This window comes from Balaenoptera borealis (assembly GCF_965194805.1).
Source record: "Balaenoptera borealis genome assembly, chromosome: 6".
NCBI lineage: Eukaryota > Metazoa > Chordata > Mammalia > Artiodactyla > Balaenopteridae > Balaenoptera > Balaenoptera borealis.
The window spans coordinates 126,014,411-126,028,687 of record NC_138863.1 but is presented as its reverse complement, the minus strand read 5'-3'; the positions used below and the strand labels follow the sequence as shown (position 1 = coordinate 126,028,687).

The window sequence follows — 14,277 nt, the reverse complement described above, 5'->3', positions numbered from 1 at the left end:
AGTAATTCTGTATTCTGTGTATCAAGTGGAAAGGTGGCGTTGCCAAGTGAAGTAAGGTACTCCTTTTTTTATTCCTTTCTTTACTGCCTGATTTCTATGTTCCTCATTATGGTAAATGGTACTACCATCTACTTATTGCTCAAACCAGAAACTCAGGCATGGTGTTTAATTGTTCTGTCTTTGTCTCTCACCTGTGAGCTGTGGCCTCCTTCCTATTGCTTCACCTCCTTCCTGCCAACCTAGTTTTTGTTACAAATTTATTTTAGTTCTCTTTAGACTTGAAGTAACTTTAAGCTACTTTATTCCTCCTGCTTAATAGTAGCTGCTCATATTTTCTGAACAGATGATAAGTTCTCAATCTTCTTGACCTTGGGACTTTACACAGTCCAGTTTTGTTTTGTTTGCCACAGTCTTTCTTCTTCCTTTGCACACTTATTTATCTGGCTAACTCTTTGTTCTTCTTTGAGGTTTCCTCTCAGATGTCACTTTCTCTGGGAAGTCTTTACTGACTCCCATCATCCACTGCAACTCAAGGTCGGGCCTCCTCCTAGAATGAAGGCCAGGACTTTTCTGTCCATGCTCCTTTGTATGTGCTATCCTTGCTACAGGGTAGAGGTCAACAAATTCTTATAGAGCCACTTCAAGTTCCTGACCCCTTAACAAAGATTTTTGACAGTGTTTTATCTTTTGTATGAATTCACCGTGGATTTTTTTTTTTTTTTTTGGCCAAGCTGCATGGCTTGCGGGATCTTAGTTCCCCGACCAGGGATTGAACCCAGGACACAGCAGTGAAAGCGCCAAGTCCTAACCACTGGAGTGCCAGGGAATCCTCACAACAGAATAATTTAAAGGAGCATAGCTAAAGAGAATATTTTTGAACATCTATTTGCAAGAATTATACTGCTCATTAAACAGGGTATCAATTAGCAATAATTGCCCTCAGACTTTGTTGAGAAGGAAATCATTGACTTAGACCAAAATTGTCTATAATTTTACTTCTGAAATGTGTATGTTGTTTCCTTCAGTTGCTCTAAAAAGAAAATAAAAGTTTTCCTTAAGTAGTTAGATGTCTTTCTATATTTCCTGTTGCTCTTACTGGAAGAAGTAATTTGGGATTCTACGCATGTCAGGATTTCAAGTACATGTTCACAGTACAGAAGTATAGATTACAACCAGTTCTCTTAACTACTGCTTCAAGGTTCTTTTCTGATAAAAATAAACAACTTCAAATACCTAGAAGGAAATGATACATAGTTGCAAAAAGAGCTTAGTGGAAAATGGTCAGTGCCTTATATCTTAAATGAAAATGTCAAAAATCAAAGTCTTCCTGGACAGATAGGTTTGGGGGAAAGTTATGAAATTGTCCAGTTCCTTTAAACTTTTAATTAGGGGAAAATCTGGGCAGTGGGGAAGGTTAACAATCAGTTGATAATGGAAAGACAGAAGTAAAACTCTTTATTCACAAGCATCACGTATACAGAAAATACTAAATGTTTTTTAAAAGCTGTTAGAACTAATAAGTGAAATTACTAAAGGTTGCAGGATAAAAGTTCAGTGTACAGAAATCAATTATATTTCTAAATACTAGTAATGAATAGTGAAATTTTAAAAATGTCATTTACAGTAGCATTAAAAAAAAAAAACCCACAAAATACTTAGGAATAAGTTAACAAAATATGTGTATGACCTGGGATTAGAAAACTATGTAAAACATTGCCGAGAGAAGTTAAAGACCTAGATAAATGAAAAGATCTTTCACGTTCATGGATTGGAAAACTCAGTATTTTCCTTTACCCAAAGGGATCTGTAGATTCAAATGAATCTTAATCAAATTCACATCAGGTACTTTTCTAAAAATTGAATCTAAAATTGAATCTAAAATTTATGTGAAAACCAAAGGACCTAGAATAGCCAAAGCAATTTAGACAAAAAAGAAGAAGAAAGTTGGGGGACTCCACTGCCTTACTTCAAGACTTGGTATAAAGCTGCACTAATCAAGACAATGTGGTATTAGCATAAATCACTGGATCATTGGTACAAACTAGAGGATCCAGAAATAGACCCACACATAATGGTCAATTGATTTTTGATAGAAGTACATAGATAATTCAATAGGGGAAAGATAGTCTATTTAACAAAATAGTGCCAGAACACCAGAATATCCATATGAAAAAAATAAACCTTGACCTTTACTTCCACTATGCACATAAATTAACTCGAAATGTATAATTATGGACCTAAATATAAAACTTAAAATTTCTAAAAGAAAATATAGGAGAAACTGTTTGTTACCTTAGAGTAAGTAAAAATTGCTTAGGGCACAAAAAACACTGATTAAAAGGAAGCAACTAATACACTGTACTTCATCAACATTAAAAATGACTGCTCTGCAAAAGACACTGTTAGTAAAATAAAAAGGCAAGCCACCAAATGGGAGAAGACATTTGTGATAAATGTGTCAGCAAAGGACTTACATCTGGAATACATAAAAAACTTGTAACTCAATAGCAAAAAAGGCAAACAACTTGTTTTTTTGTTGTTAGTTTGTTTGTTTTTAAGGGATGAAATATGTGAATAGACACTTTACCAAAGATGCTATATAAAGGCCAGATAAACAAAAGATATTCAACTGTATTACTCCTCAGGACAATGCAAATTAAAACCACAGTGAGGAACTACTATACACCCACTAGAATGACTAAAACAAAAAGACTGACAATACTGAGTTTTGACGTGTTTGTCGAGCAAGCAGAACCCATGCATTGGTGGGAATGCAAAGTAATCTAGCCACTTTGGTAAGCAGTTTGGCACAGTATGTTAAAACATTTAACGTAAGCTTACCGTACAACCCAGCTGTCTCATTCCTAGGTATTTACCCAAGATAAATGAAAATGTGTGTCATACATACAGTGACTTCTCCTTCAGTGTTCATAGAAGCATTATTCATAATAGCCAAACCCTGGAAAGAACCCAGATTTTACCAACTGGTGACTGGATAAGCAAAGTTTGGTTTAATCCATACAGTAGACTACTACTCAATGGTAAAAAGAAGCAAACTAGCATTATACACAGTAACGTGGATGAACGTCAAAAGCATTTTACTGAGAGAAAGAAGCCAGACCCAAAGGACCACATACTGTGTGGTTCTATTTCTATGAAATTCCAGAAAAGACAAAGCAGTGGTGGTAGAACCATCAATAGATCAGTGGTTTCTAAGGAGTAGGGGTGGGAGGGAGGGAATTGACTGCAAAGGGGCATCGAATGAACTTGTTAGAGTAAGGGAAATGTTCCATGTCATGATTGTGTTTTGATTACAGTACTGAATACATTTGTGAAAATTTAGTTTTATACAAGAAATTAGACTTTATATGTAAATTTTACCTCAGTTAATAATAAAGCTGATTGATTAAAAAATGGATAAGATATGAACATATACTTCACAAAGGAAGATGTATATGAATGGCCTATGGTCACATAAAAAGAAGTTCAACATTACCAGTCAGCATGGAAATGTTAATTAAAACCACAATGAGATACCCAGTACACACCCACTAGAATATCTGTGTGTCAAGAATCCGTGAGGATAAGGGACAACTGGACCGCTAATGCACTGCCAGTGGGAACATGAGATAATACAACCACTTTGGAAAGTACTTTGGCAGTTTCATATAAAGTTTACCATTTGACCCAGCCATTCTGCTCCTAACTTGTTGGTGAGAATGTAAAAAAAAAAAAAATCATTGAACTCTCTTTAGAATAGCCATTTTATTGTACGCAAATTATACCTCGATAAAGTGGTTTTAAAAATCAAAATTTTTTAAAAATCTGAATGACCTAGGAGAAGGGTCAATGTATAGCAGAATATAAAATATATTAATCTTTTCTCCCAGCACTTTTTTCCTCCAAGAGAAAATTTCTGATTTTTTTTCCTGAGGAGATCATTGAACAAGGACTCAGAGTACATATGGATATTGATTCTAGAGTTGTAGACAATAGCAAAAATTTGGAAATAACCTAAAAGCTCATCAATGATATAATGGTTTAAAAAGGTATAGTACATCTATTCAATAGAATTTCATTTAGCACTGTTGAAATAATGCGGTGTATATTCTATATTACTTAGCAATTCCACTCTTAGGTGGAATCCAATAGAAATGGTAATGTTCACCAAAAGACATACACATGAATATTACTAGCATTCCTATTCATAATAGTAAAAAAAACTGAAAACTAACTGGGAGTAAAATGGATAATTTGTAATTTATTCACGCAATGGCATACTGTACTGAGAATGAAAGAGCTACAGCTACATGCAATAACACGCACAGATCTCATACCTGTAAGTGAGAGAGACCAGAACCGGGTACATTTGTTACGAGTGTGTTTATATAAGTTCAAAAACAGACAACGGTAGCCTGTAGCTTTAGAGGTTAGCACAGTGAGTGTCACTGGGAGGGAGAGCGACTGGAATCAGGCTGAGCAGGGGCTTATGGGAACCAGTAGCGTTCTGCTTGTTGATCAGGGGCTGGTAACTCACGCGTTCTCCGTTTGTAAAAGCTCACTGAGCTGTACACTTGTCTTTAGGAAGGTTATAGTTAAATAAAAAGTTAAGTAAATAAAAACCCACCTAAAATTACAGAGCTGAGAAGTGTCTGACATTTTACCAAAATAGTAACTTGGTGCCTTTAGGGGATAGACTTTGGGAGCAGCTTTACTTTCTTTATAGTTTTCCAAGTAATTAAAATTTTTCACGTAAGTATAATCTTTATGTTCAGAAAAATAATGTCAGTGTTGTTTTGGGAAAATGATAGTGCAAATTAATATTTTCACAGACTCTCCTCTTTCATTACATGAGTTCCTTGATTTTTAATAAATTTTTTTTATCAGTGTGTTCTGAATTCACAGCATTTTAAAATTTATTTTTATTTTTGGCTGCGTTGGGTCTTCCTTGCTGCGCGTGGACTTTGTCTAGTTGCGGCGAGCGGGGGCTGCTCTTAGTTGCGGTGCGCAGTCTTCTCATTGCGGTGGCTTCTCTTGTGGCAGAGCATGGGCCCTAGGCGCACGGGCTCTAGAGCGCAGGCTCAGTAGTTGTGGCGCACGGGCTTAGTTGCTCCGTGGCATGTGGGGTCTTCCCGGACCAGGGATCAAACCCGTGTTCCCAGCATTGGCAGGCGGATTCTTAACCACTGCGCCACCAGGGAAGTCCCAGTTCCTTGATTTTTTAAACTTAATTTTTAAATACGTTACATGTTGTCATGGCCCAAAATTCCAAAAGAAAAAGAGTATACACTGAAAAATATCTCTGCTTCCTGTCCCCCACTCATCCACTTTCTTTCCTTTCAGGCAACCAAGATGCTTTGCAGATATGTTATCCATATACAAATACAAATGTATTTGTATTTGTGTGTATTTTATTTACTTTTTTTCTGTTCTGTACCTTGGTATTTTCATATATTTTTTTCATAATATATATATATTATACATTTTCCCATAAGAGTACCTAAAAAGCTTTCTTGTTTTATTTTTATAGTTGCATGGTAGCCTATTGTGTGAGTATACCATAATTAATATAACCAGTCCCCTATTGATGGACATGTAGGTTTTTCGGTTCCTTTGCTAGTATAAAAATACTGAAACAAATAACTTGTACCTGAGTCATTTTATACACATGCTGTGTATCTATAGGGTACAGTCATGCAAGTGGAATTGTTAAGTCTCAAAGGGTGCATGCATTGTAATAATGATAGAGCTTTACTTGTTCACTCTGTAGGGATTTGGACTGAGAAATTGGTTACCTTTTTTTTTTTGGGGCCGCACCACACAGCATGCAGGACCTTAGTTCCCCGAACAGGGGTCAGACCCGTGCCCCCTGCAGTGGAAGCATGGATTCTTAACCACTGGACCGCCTGGGAAGTCCCCAAGTCACCTTTTTAATATTAGGTTTTTATAACTTTTTAAATATTTTAAATGAAATTGTCTTATATTACAATTTCAAGTATTTTAGGTCATTCTAGATAGTTTTCAGGCCCTTTGTTCATAGGAGTAGGAAATTGCAATATTTAAAACAAGTCCCATGTTCCATAGGTGTGACTTTCCAGTTTGCTATCCATCAGGGGAATTTGGTGCCCAAATTTTCCTTGTTAAGAAAATCTCACAAGGAAATGGTCAGTTTATCAACCCTGAAACTTAACTGCAAGTGCCACTCTTATATGTGCTGTTCTATTATTTGATATCGGAAGGGCATGACACACTGTTTCACCCTTCATGTCTTCACTAGTCAACGATGAATCTAGTCGAGATGCTGAAGTCACTGCCAGGGAGCACGTGGGTTCCAGCAGCTCCCTACAGCCCCGTGAAGAGAAGCAAGAGCCTGTCGTGGTAAGGCCCTATCCACAGGTGCAGATGTTGTCTACACACCATGCTGTTGCATCGGGCACACCTGTCACAGTGACAGCCCCACCAGCACATCTGACGCCAGCAGTGCCACTCTCATTTTCGGAGGGACTTATGAAGGTAATGGAGAGGTTTAAAATTTCACATTGAACGACAGCTAAAGACTGGCTAGTATTTCTGACAGTGCTCACAGAGTCTTAGGCTGTATCCTAGGATCATAGCTTTTTCTTTTTGACCTATCAGTTCAGCGCCTCTCTGTAACTCAGAGTGCCGCTGTTCTGCAGTGCCTAGTCTCGTGCCGCTGGGCAGTTGGCATCACAGGATCTTTTCTCGTACCCATTTTGACGTTGATTTTATTTCAAGTTATGGGCATGCTAGTGTAGCTTTTATCTTGGAGTGGCACTCTTCTCCAAGGTTTTGTTTTGATAGCTTGCTAATTTGGGTGTATCAGAATATCGCCTTGTGTATTAACCATATGGATATGTGTCAGTTACTGGGAGTTTTGTTTACTTCCACCCAAACTTGGGAGGCAGCACGGTATAGAAGAAAGAATGTGGGCTGTGAGCCATACAGATCTGGGCTTTATTCCCAGTTCTAGTTTTTACTGTCTGTGTGGCTTTAAGCAAGTGACTTAGCCTTGCTTTGTATGTTTCCACATCTGTAACATGGAAATGTTAGCACTTCAATGGAAAGGCTGTGATGCTAAGAGGTAAAATACATAAGGCTTCTGGCATCTTTCCTGGCACTCCCCAGGTTTGATTTGTGTACGTATATAGAATGAAATGCATCACTAGTAAAAAGCTGTTGATATGTTTCGTGTGGTTTTCTGTTTGCAGCCGCCCCCGAAGCCCACCATGCCTAGCCGTCCCATTGCTCCTGCTCCACCTTCTACCTTGTCACTTCCCCCCAAGGTTCCAGGGCAGGTTACCGTTACCATGGAGAGTAGCATCCCTCAAGCTTCAGCCATTCCTGTGGCAACAATCAGTGGACAACAGGTTTTTTTCCTCTTAATTTGCTGATTTTCAAACTGAGATGCCAAACTGTTGATCATTATTTATTGAATGCCAGCAGTACATTAGGCACTGGACTAAATAAAAAATTAACTGGTCACTGGTATCTGCAAGGGGACGAGAGTAGAGCGGACAGAGAAGGATGGCATCGGGAGTAGGACCAGTATGCACCGTGGTCTTGTCATTTAGCCCGTACGTAGTGAGTGTCTGCTGTGTACGAGGCACCACCTGCAGTGTGAGAAGCAGATCTAGATAAGGCAGCCCGTGACCTTGAGGAGCACAGGAGTCCGGTCGTGCTGGGTTACAGGTCCAGAACTCTCGTGGGCTGAGAGCAGCCTCGCAGCAGTAGTGCTTCTCTAAGCTTATTCTCTGAGGAGAGGGATGTGTACCTCTTGGGCGACTGGCAGGTTCCCTCAGCAGCCTGCCAGTTGTGAACATTTATTTTAAAGTCTCATGTTGTAACTTAATTTTTTTTTTTTTTGAAATTGCAGTCCTCCTCCATAATATGTATTTGATTTATTTAAATATTTTAAATTACTTACCAATGAAAACTGAATCTCACAACTCACTCCCTTCAAGGTTTTAGGAAAAAAATGGTATTCCAAAAAGATGCACTGTGGTTTTTTTCCTTTTGTAATACTGCTGAGTCCTCCCAGAAGTGCTGGAATGTCCACCTGAGAAGCACTGGCACCAGGGTTGGGCAGGTGTGAGGAAGGGACACTTAGGGGTGAGCTGAAGAACTGACGGGGGAGTGCCCGTTGGATGCTGACTGAATTTATTTAGAAATCCTGGCTAGCATAAAGAACGCATGAGTGCAGTGGCGTGTAAAGGAAGTAGTGAGAATAGGAAAAAATAAGCTATAGGCCAAGACAAAGAAAACAAGGGTAAAAGACTAATATTGAAGATGAGAGTGTCTGAAAGTGGACAGTCAAATGTGTCATCAGTGGCAGGAATCTAACACCTAGCTAGACTCAAGGCAGTTGACGGGTCCTCCCTGTCCTGTACCACACGCCTGCTGGCACAGGGCATCGTGCAGTGCGCTGTGAAAAGAAAACTAAATGTCCTTTCCCTTGGGGTGCTCACTATCTAAGAGGAACAACATGACCCACATTTGGAGGCAGCTGACTTCCTAGAAGCAATGGCTAAGCACCCGTGGCTAAGACCAGGCACTTGGAAATAACGTCGCATCCTGTTTCTTGCAGGGACATCCCAGTAACCTGCATCACATCATGACCACGAACGTACAGATGTCTATCATCCGCAGCAACGCACCTGGGCCCCCTCTTCACATTGGAGCTTCTCATTTACCTCGAGGTAAAGGCTGCATGTTTTCTTCAGACTATTGAAATGCAGTGACAGGTATACGTTTGGTAGAAGATACAGTAACACAAAGCATATCCAGAATGAGCTTTTTAAAGCTGCAGGACAGCAGAAATAAACTTAGATTAATGCACATTTTTAGTGTGGCCTAATGGGTGCTTATTATAGTTGTATTGCAACACATATGTGTATGTGTATAAACTCAGAGCAATTCAAATTTTCTGTATGGTCTAAAAATTGTCCTTTATACTAAGGAACTCCTGAAAGCTGTGGTAGTGTAAATATGGGCTTCATTTTTAATAAATAAGTCACAAATGTTAATACTGAGTATTTCTGAAGTTTAGTGAAAATGCTTAGTCAAATCTTTTTATTCACATGGCAATAAGATGAATTTATTCTTCCAATTAAGTTCTGATAGGTTGTAAGGTATTCAGTTTAATGAGTTTTTTCAATTACTTGATCAGAAATTGTTACCTTCTATTGGAGAGGATAAAATTATTGTCGGCAAAATCAGGCGAACGAATACTCTCTCTCAATGTAACTTAGTGGTTCTCAGAGTGAGGTTCACAGACTGCAGGGGGATCTGTGTGAGGATGAAACTAAGACATGTGCCCTTTTGTCAGTGCTGATATTGGCACTGATGGTGCAAAGGCAGTGGTGGTTCAAGTGAACTCTCACTGGTGGTTAAACTGCTGCAGCCTTGGCTTGAATCAGGGTAATAGCAGCACCGTGCTGTGCTTCACTGCTACATACTTGCAGTTTTTAAAAAGAAAAAAAAAAAAAGCCAGTTTCATTTAAGAACACCCTTGAAGAAGCAATACAGATTATCAGTCTTACGAAATCTCAGCCCTTGAGTGCACGTTCTCTTAATTTTCTATATGATGACATGGGAAGTATACATAAAGCACTTAAGCTGAATACTGACATACTGAGCTTATAGGGAATATAATTGTAGCTATTTAAATCATGAGCCCGGAAGCCATACTAATAAAAAAAATACTGTTTTTCCAGGTGCAGCAGCTGCTGCTGTGATGTCCAGTTCTAAAGTAACGACGGTCCTGAGGCCGACCTCCCAGTTGCCAAATGCTGCTGCAGCCCAGCCGGCGGTGCAACACATCATCCACCAACCCATCCAGGCACGCCAGGGTCGTGGGCAGCCAGCCGGCAAGCGCTAAGCGCCTACTCTGAGTTACTCACTGCTTGGCACTGTGCGAGTCCTTGAACCTCAAGCGACTTCGGATCTAGTTGCCGAGATGTAGAGAAGGCTGAATTATATACAGTGTCATGTGATCCGCTGTAGGAATTTAGGAGAGAGGTAGTAAGGGAAGGCTTTTGGTTGGGATGGGTGTGGCAGTGGGGATTCTGAGACGTGAAGGGCACATGAAGGGGGGCAGCCCTCTGAACAAGGCAAGGAAGATAGTGGTGGTTGTACACAATGTGGAGTAAAGACTAGTTAGAACTAAGGGATTCTAGTTTGGGTCGGGGTGTGTGAACCCCTAAACATTTTATGCACATATATATGCTTTTGGAGGAAGACGGTCCATGCCTTTCAACTTTTTTCAAAGAAATCTGTGGCCTCAGTACTACTGAAGTATATCGTGTTACTGCGTGATAACCGTATCTGTCTCTAAATTCGGGACTCTAAGATGAAGGCTGTAAACTTGATTTTGTGCACAGCAGAGAGCTACTGCGTCTTTGGAATATACTGATCTATGGTCAAAGAAATCTCTTTGAAAGATTAATCTAGCTGAATTGCGTACAGAAGGTAGAAGTTCAGTGCCTTTGGGGCCAGACTGGTAGCATGTATGAAATAGCTGGGTTTAAGGTACTACGGAAGAGTGCTGACTGGGACGCAGGGTAAGATATGTCTAGCCTGGAACTTTCACATTAAACAAAATAGAAGACCTTGCTAGTAATAAAACACATGTGGAGAGTGATTAGGGCCCCAGGAGTATAATGGTAGGAAGGGTTGGAGAAAGAGGAGAACCAAGGTCAGGAGCTCAGTAGTGAGGAGGACAGCACAGCAGTCCTAGTGTGAGAGGACAGGCTGTGAGAGCAGCGCCAGGGGGACGAGGTCTGCAGGTGAGAAACAGATCAAGAATGGGCAGAGTTTGCTGAGTTAACCTGCACGTGGCAGGAGCAGGAAAGAAGGACTACTCAGAAGAGCTCAGATGACTGGAGAATCTGATAGTGGGCAAGCGGGTGAAGCCCAGTGTGGAACTCGTTTGTCAGGTGAAGATTTTAACACACAGATGTAGGGGTAAGGGAAGTGTATCCATATGGAAACATCTAGAAAGCATCTGGGCACCCTGCACCTTCCGCTGGTAAAGAATGCTGTTACCACGTGTTTGCCTTTTTTGCCCTCAGATGGCGTGAGAGCCAGCATCCAGTTCTGAGTAGGCCCTCTGTGGGAAGCCCTAGGTTGTGTCGTCATGAAAAGTGTCTGCTCTAGGACCAGCGACAGCTCTGTGGGAACTAGAGCTGAAGGGCTAGATTCCAGTCTGTACTAATCGTAGGACAGAATTTTGAGTCCGGTCATATTCGAAAAGGAGGGGCTTGTGTGCTGTCCAACCAGAATTGGATTTTTGGGGATAATTCTGGCTCTTGGACTTCTAACAACCTATCTGGAAAGAGAACTCGGTAATGAGAATGGTGAGAATTTATTTTCATTTGGACATAAACGCCCTTATTTCTAGGCCCAGTTTTCAAATTATACTTGCAGTGTTTTTGGCATACTATATTTTGCTTTTGTTTTCAATGAAATATGTTTTTCTCTTCTCTTGGTAGTCTCGTCCACCTGTGACCACCTCTAATACCATCCCTCCTGCTGTGGTAGCAACTGTGTCGGCCACCAGAGCTCAGTCTCCAGTCATTACTACAACAGCAGCCCATGCCACTGATTCCGCACTTAGGTATATTCGGGGGTTTGAAGATCAGCCATCCTGCCATCCTCCCTTCTTCTCTCTCCTTTTCTTTTCCTTCCTTCATTCAACTCAATAAATATTTATTGAGTGCTTTTTTCTTTTTTTTAATGAGCTGTGTTGTGTTCTAGACACTGAGGGTAAAGCAGTGAACAAATAAAAAGAAATTCTTGCCCTCATAGAGTTTCTGTTTGTAGGAACTGTGGCTGGAGACATACAATAAAAAAATATATAGTTTTTTAGGTGGCAAAGAGTGCTTTGGGGAAAAATCAGGTAGGGCAAATGGGATTTGGAGTGACAGGGTAGGCAGTGCGGGGAGCTTACTGTGTCACATAAGGTGATCAGGAAGGGCTTCGTTGATAAGAATGCGGTTGAACAGAAAAATGGAAAGATGTGAAATGAGCCATATGGCTGTCTGGGATAAGAGTGTTCTAGGCAGTGGGAACAGTAAGTGCAAAGGCCCTGAGACAGGAGTATGTTTACCACATAAAGGGGCAGCAAGAGGCTAATGGTAGGAGAGTGGCCAGAGATTATTTTAGGAGGTAGCAAGGTCCCCAGGTCATGCCGAGCTTGGCCTGTGCTGGGGGGCAATGGGAAGCTTTAGCAGAGTTTGGAACAGAGCAGCGCCATGATCTGAAGTAGCTGCATCAGCCTGGTTGCTGGAGAGAATAGGCTGTGGGGAGGCAAAGTTGGAAGCAGGTTGTTGGGAAGAGTATGGCAGGAATCCAGGAGAGATGGTCGTTGGAGGTGGAAAGATGTGGTTAGATTCTGAATAGAACTTTGAAGATAGCGGAGGGGATTTCTGAGGAATCACGTACGGGGTTATTAGAGAATGAGAACAGTCGGGCTTATGCTAGGGCCGGTTGGCTGTGCAGCTGGGAGAGTGGAGTTGCCTAAACTTGGGATGGGGAAGAATGGGAGGAGTAGGTTTGGGGAGGAATTCCAGACTCTGGTTTGGGGCATGTTTAAGGTTGTGCTGACTTCTGAGCACCCAAGTGGAGATGTTGAGAAGGCTTAATATATGAGTCTGGAGTCCACAGAAGAGTTTGGGAGGAGGTGATTTAGGAAGGCAATGTAGATGGGGAGGAGGTTTATGAGAGAGAAGATGGCTCCCAGTTTAGAGGGCTGTCGAGGGAAGCAGCGTTCTCAGGGAGAACCAAGATTCATTAGGGCAGGAAGATAGTGGATATATTCACAGAAGAGGTTGAGGTTACAGGAGATTTTGCTAAAGATGGATTGTGAGTCCAGAGGGTATAGTAGAAAGGTTGGGTGGTTGAGAAGTGAAGCCAGTACAGTTAAGAGATTTACAGAGCCATACAGGGAGAGAGTCTGGTCGATGAGGGATGGTGTCTGATGCTTCTTGCGAGTGACACAATCAGGGATGAAGACATCAAGGTATCTGTCCTCACGACCCCCAAGCGTATTGTGCTGGGGAAGCTGTGAAAGTTGGGGAAGGCAGTGGCGTGAGAGTCTTGCCGGGAGCATGCAGTGTTCCAGTGGTCTTTCTTGATGCTTGCCATCGATGATGTGGGTGCCGGGGAAAGAGCCTTCGGCAATATGAACAAGAAGTGATTCACTGGACAAAAGCAGGGGGATAGGGCATGGAGAACAGAGCTGTCGGGAACTAGAGACCCTCTGGAAGACTTGTCTACCAGTTGGAAGCAGTCTGAGATGCCTCCTTGGTTTCCTCCTTGCTTGACCAAGTAAATGAAAAAGAAACAAGGGAAAGAAAGCAGATTTATTTATTTATTTATTTATTTATTTTTGGCTGCATTGGGTCGTTGCTGCACGTGGGCTTTCTCTAGTTGCAACGAGTCGGGGCTACTCTTCGTTGCGGTGTGCGGGCTTCTCGTTGCGGTGGCTTCTCGTTGCGGTGGCTTCTCGTTGCAGAGCACAGGCTCTAGGCATGTGGGTTCAGTAGTTGTGGCACACGGGCTCTAGAGCGCAGGCTCAGTAGTTGTGGATCATGGGCGTAGTTGCTCCGTGGCATGTGGAATCTTCCCGGACCAAGGATCGAACCCGTGTCCCCTGCATTGGCAGGCGGATTCTTAACCACTGCGCCACCAGGGAAGCCCCGAAAGCAGATTTTAAAGAGAAGGTTAAGTTTTGTGATACTGAGTGTGTTTGTGGCAACAGGTAGTTGAAGAGATGTCTGTGCTTGAGAAGTCATTAACGCAGGCTACAGTTAACGCTCTAGGTATCTGAGTCTACCCAGCGGGAATAAATACAATGAGAAGAGGGCCCAGAACAGAGCTCTGAAGAAAATAACACTTAAGTGCAGAGTAGTGCCTAGGACTTAACTTTAACCACTAGCTCTGTCACTTACTAGCTGTGTGCCATTAGGCAAGTGTTTTTAACTTCCCTGATCCTTAGTTCCCTCTTCAATAAAATGAAGACACTTTACTTCTCGGTAATTGAAAATATTGCCGGAGGTACAAAGAGACACAACAGCCCAACATAAAATAGACTGTGTTATTCATGTTAACTTTATAGTACCTTCAAAAAATTAATATATTCAGATGGTATGATGAAATTCAAAAGGTATAAATGTGTTTACAGTGAAAACGAGGGTTATTTTTTTTTTTAAACCATGTTGTTGAATTATCTTTTCCAGTTTATTGTTTTTACTAAAA

General features: G+C 41.3%; 1 protein-coding gene across 6 annotated transcripts in view; it reads left to right on the top strand.

Annotated features, from left to right (window-relative positions):
* Positions 1–14,277, top strand: part of SAP130 (Sin3A associated protein 130) — a 72,481-nt gene that overhangs the window by 2,571 nt on the left and 55,633 nt on the right. For 4 of the 6 annotated variants that reach the window (XM_082396624.1, XM_082396623.1, XM_082396621.1 and 1 more), the window contains exons 3-7: positions 6,278–6,513; positions 7,230–7,388; positions 8,606–8,717; positions 9,735–9,859; positions 11,511–11,635. In XM_082396624.1, the coding sequence (XP_082252750.1) occupies positions 6,278–6,513; positions 7,230–7,388; positions 8,606–8,717; positions 9,735–9,859; positions 11,511–11,635 (757 nt within the window). The remainder of the gene's footprint in view (positions 1–6,277; positions 6,514–7,229; positions 7,389–8,605; positions 8,718–9,734; positions 9,860–11,510; positions 11,636–14,277) is intronic. The other 2 variants (XM_082396626.1, XM_082396625.1) reach the window with 2 other exon arrangements.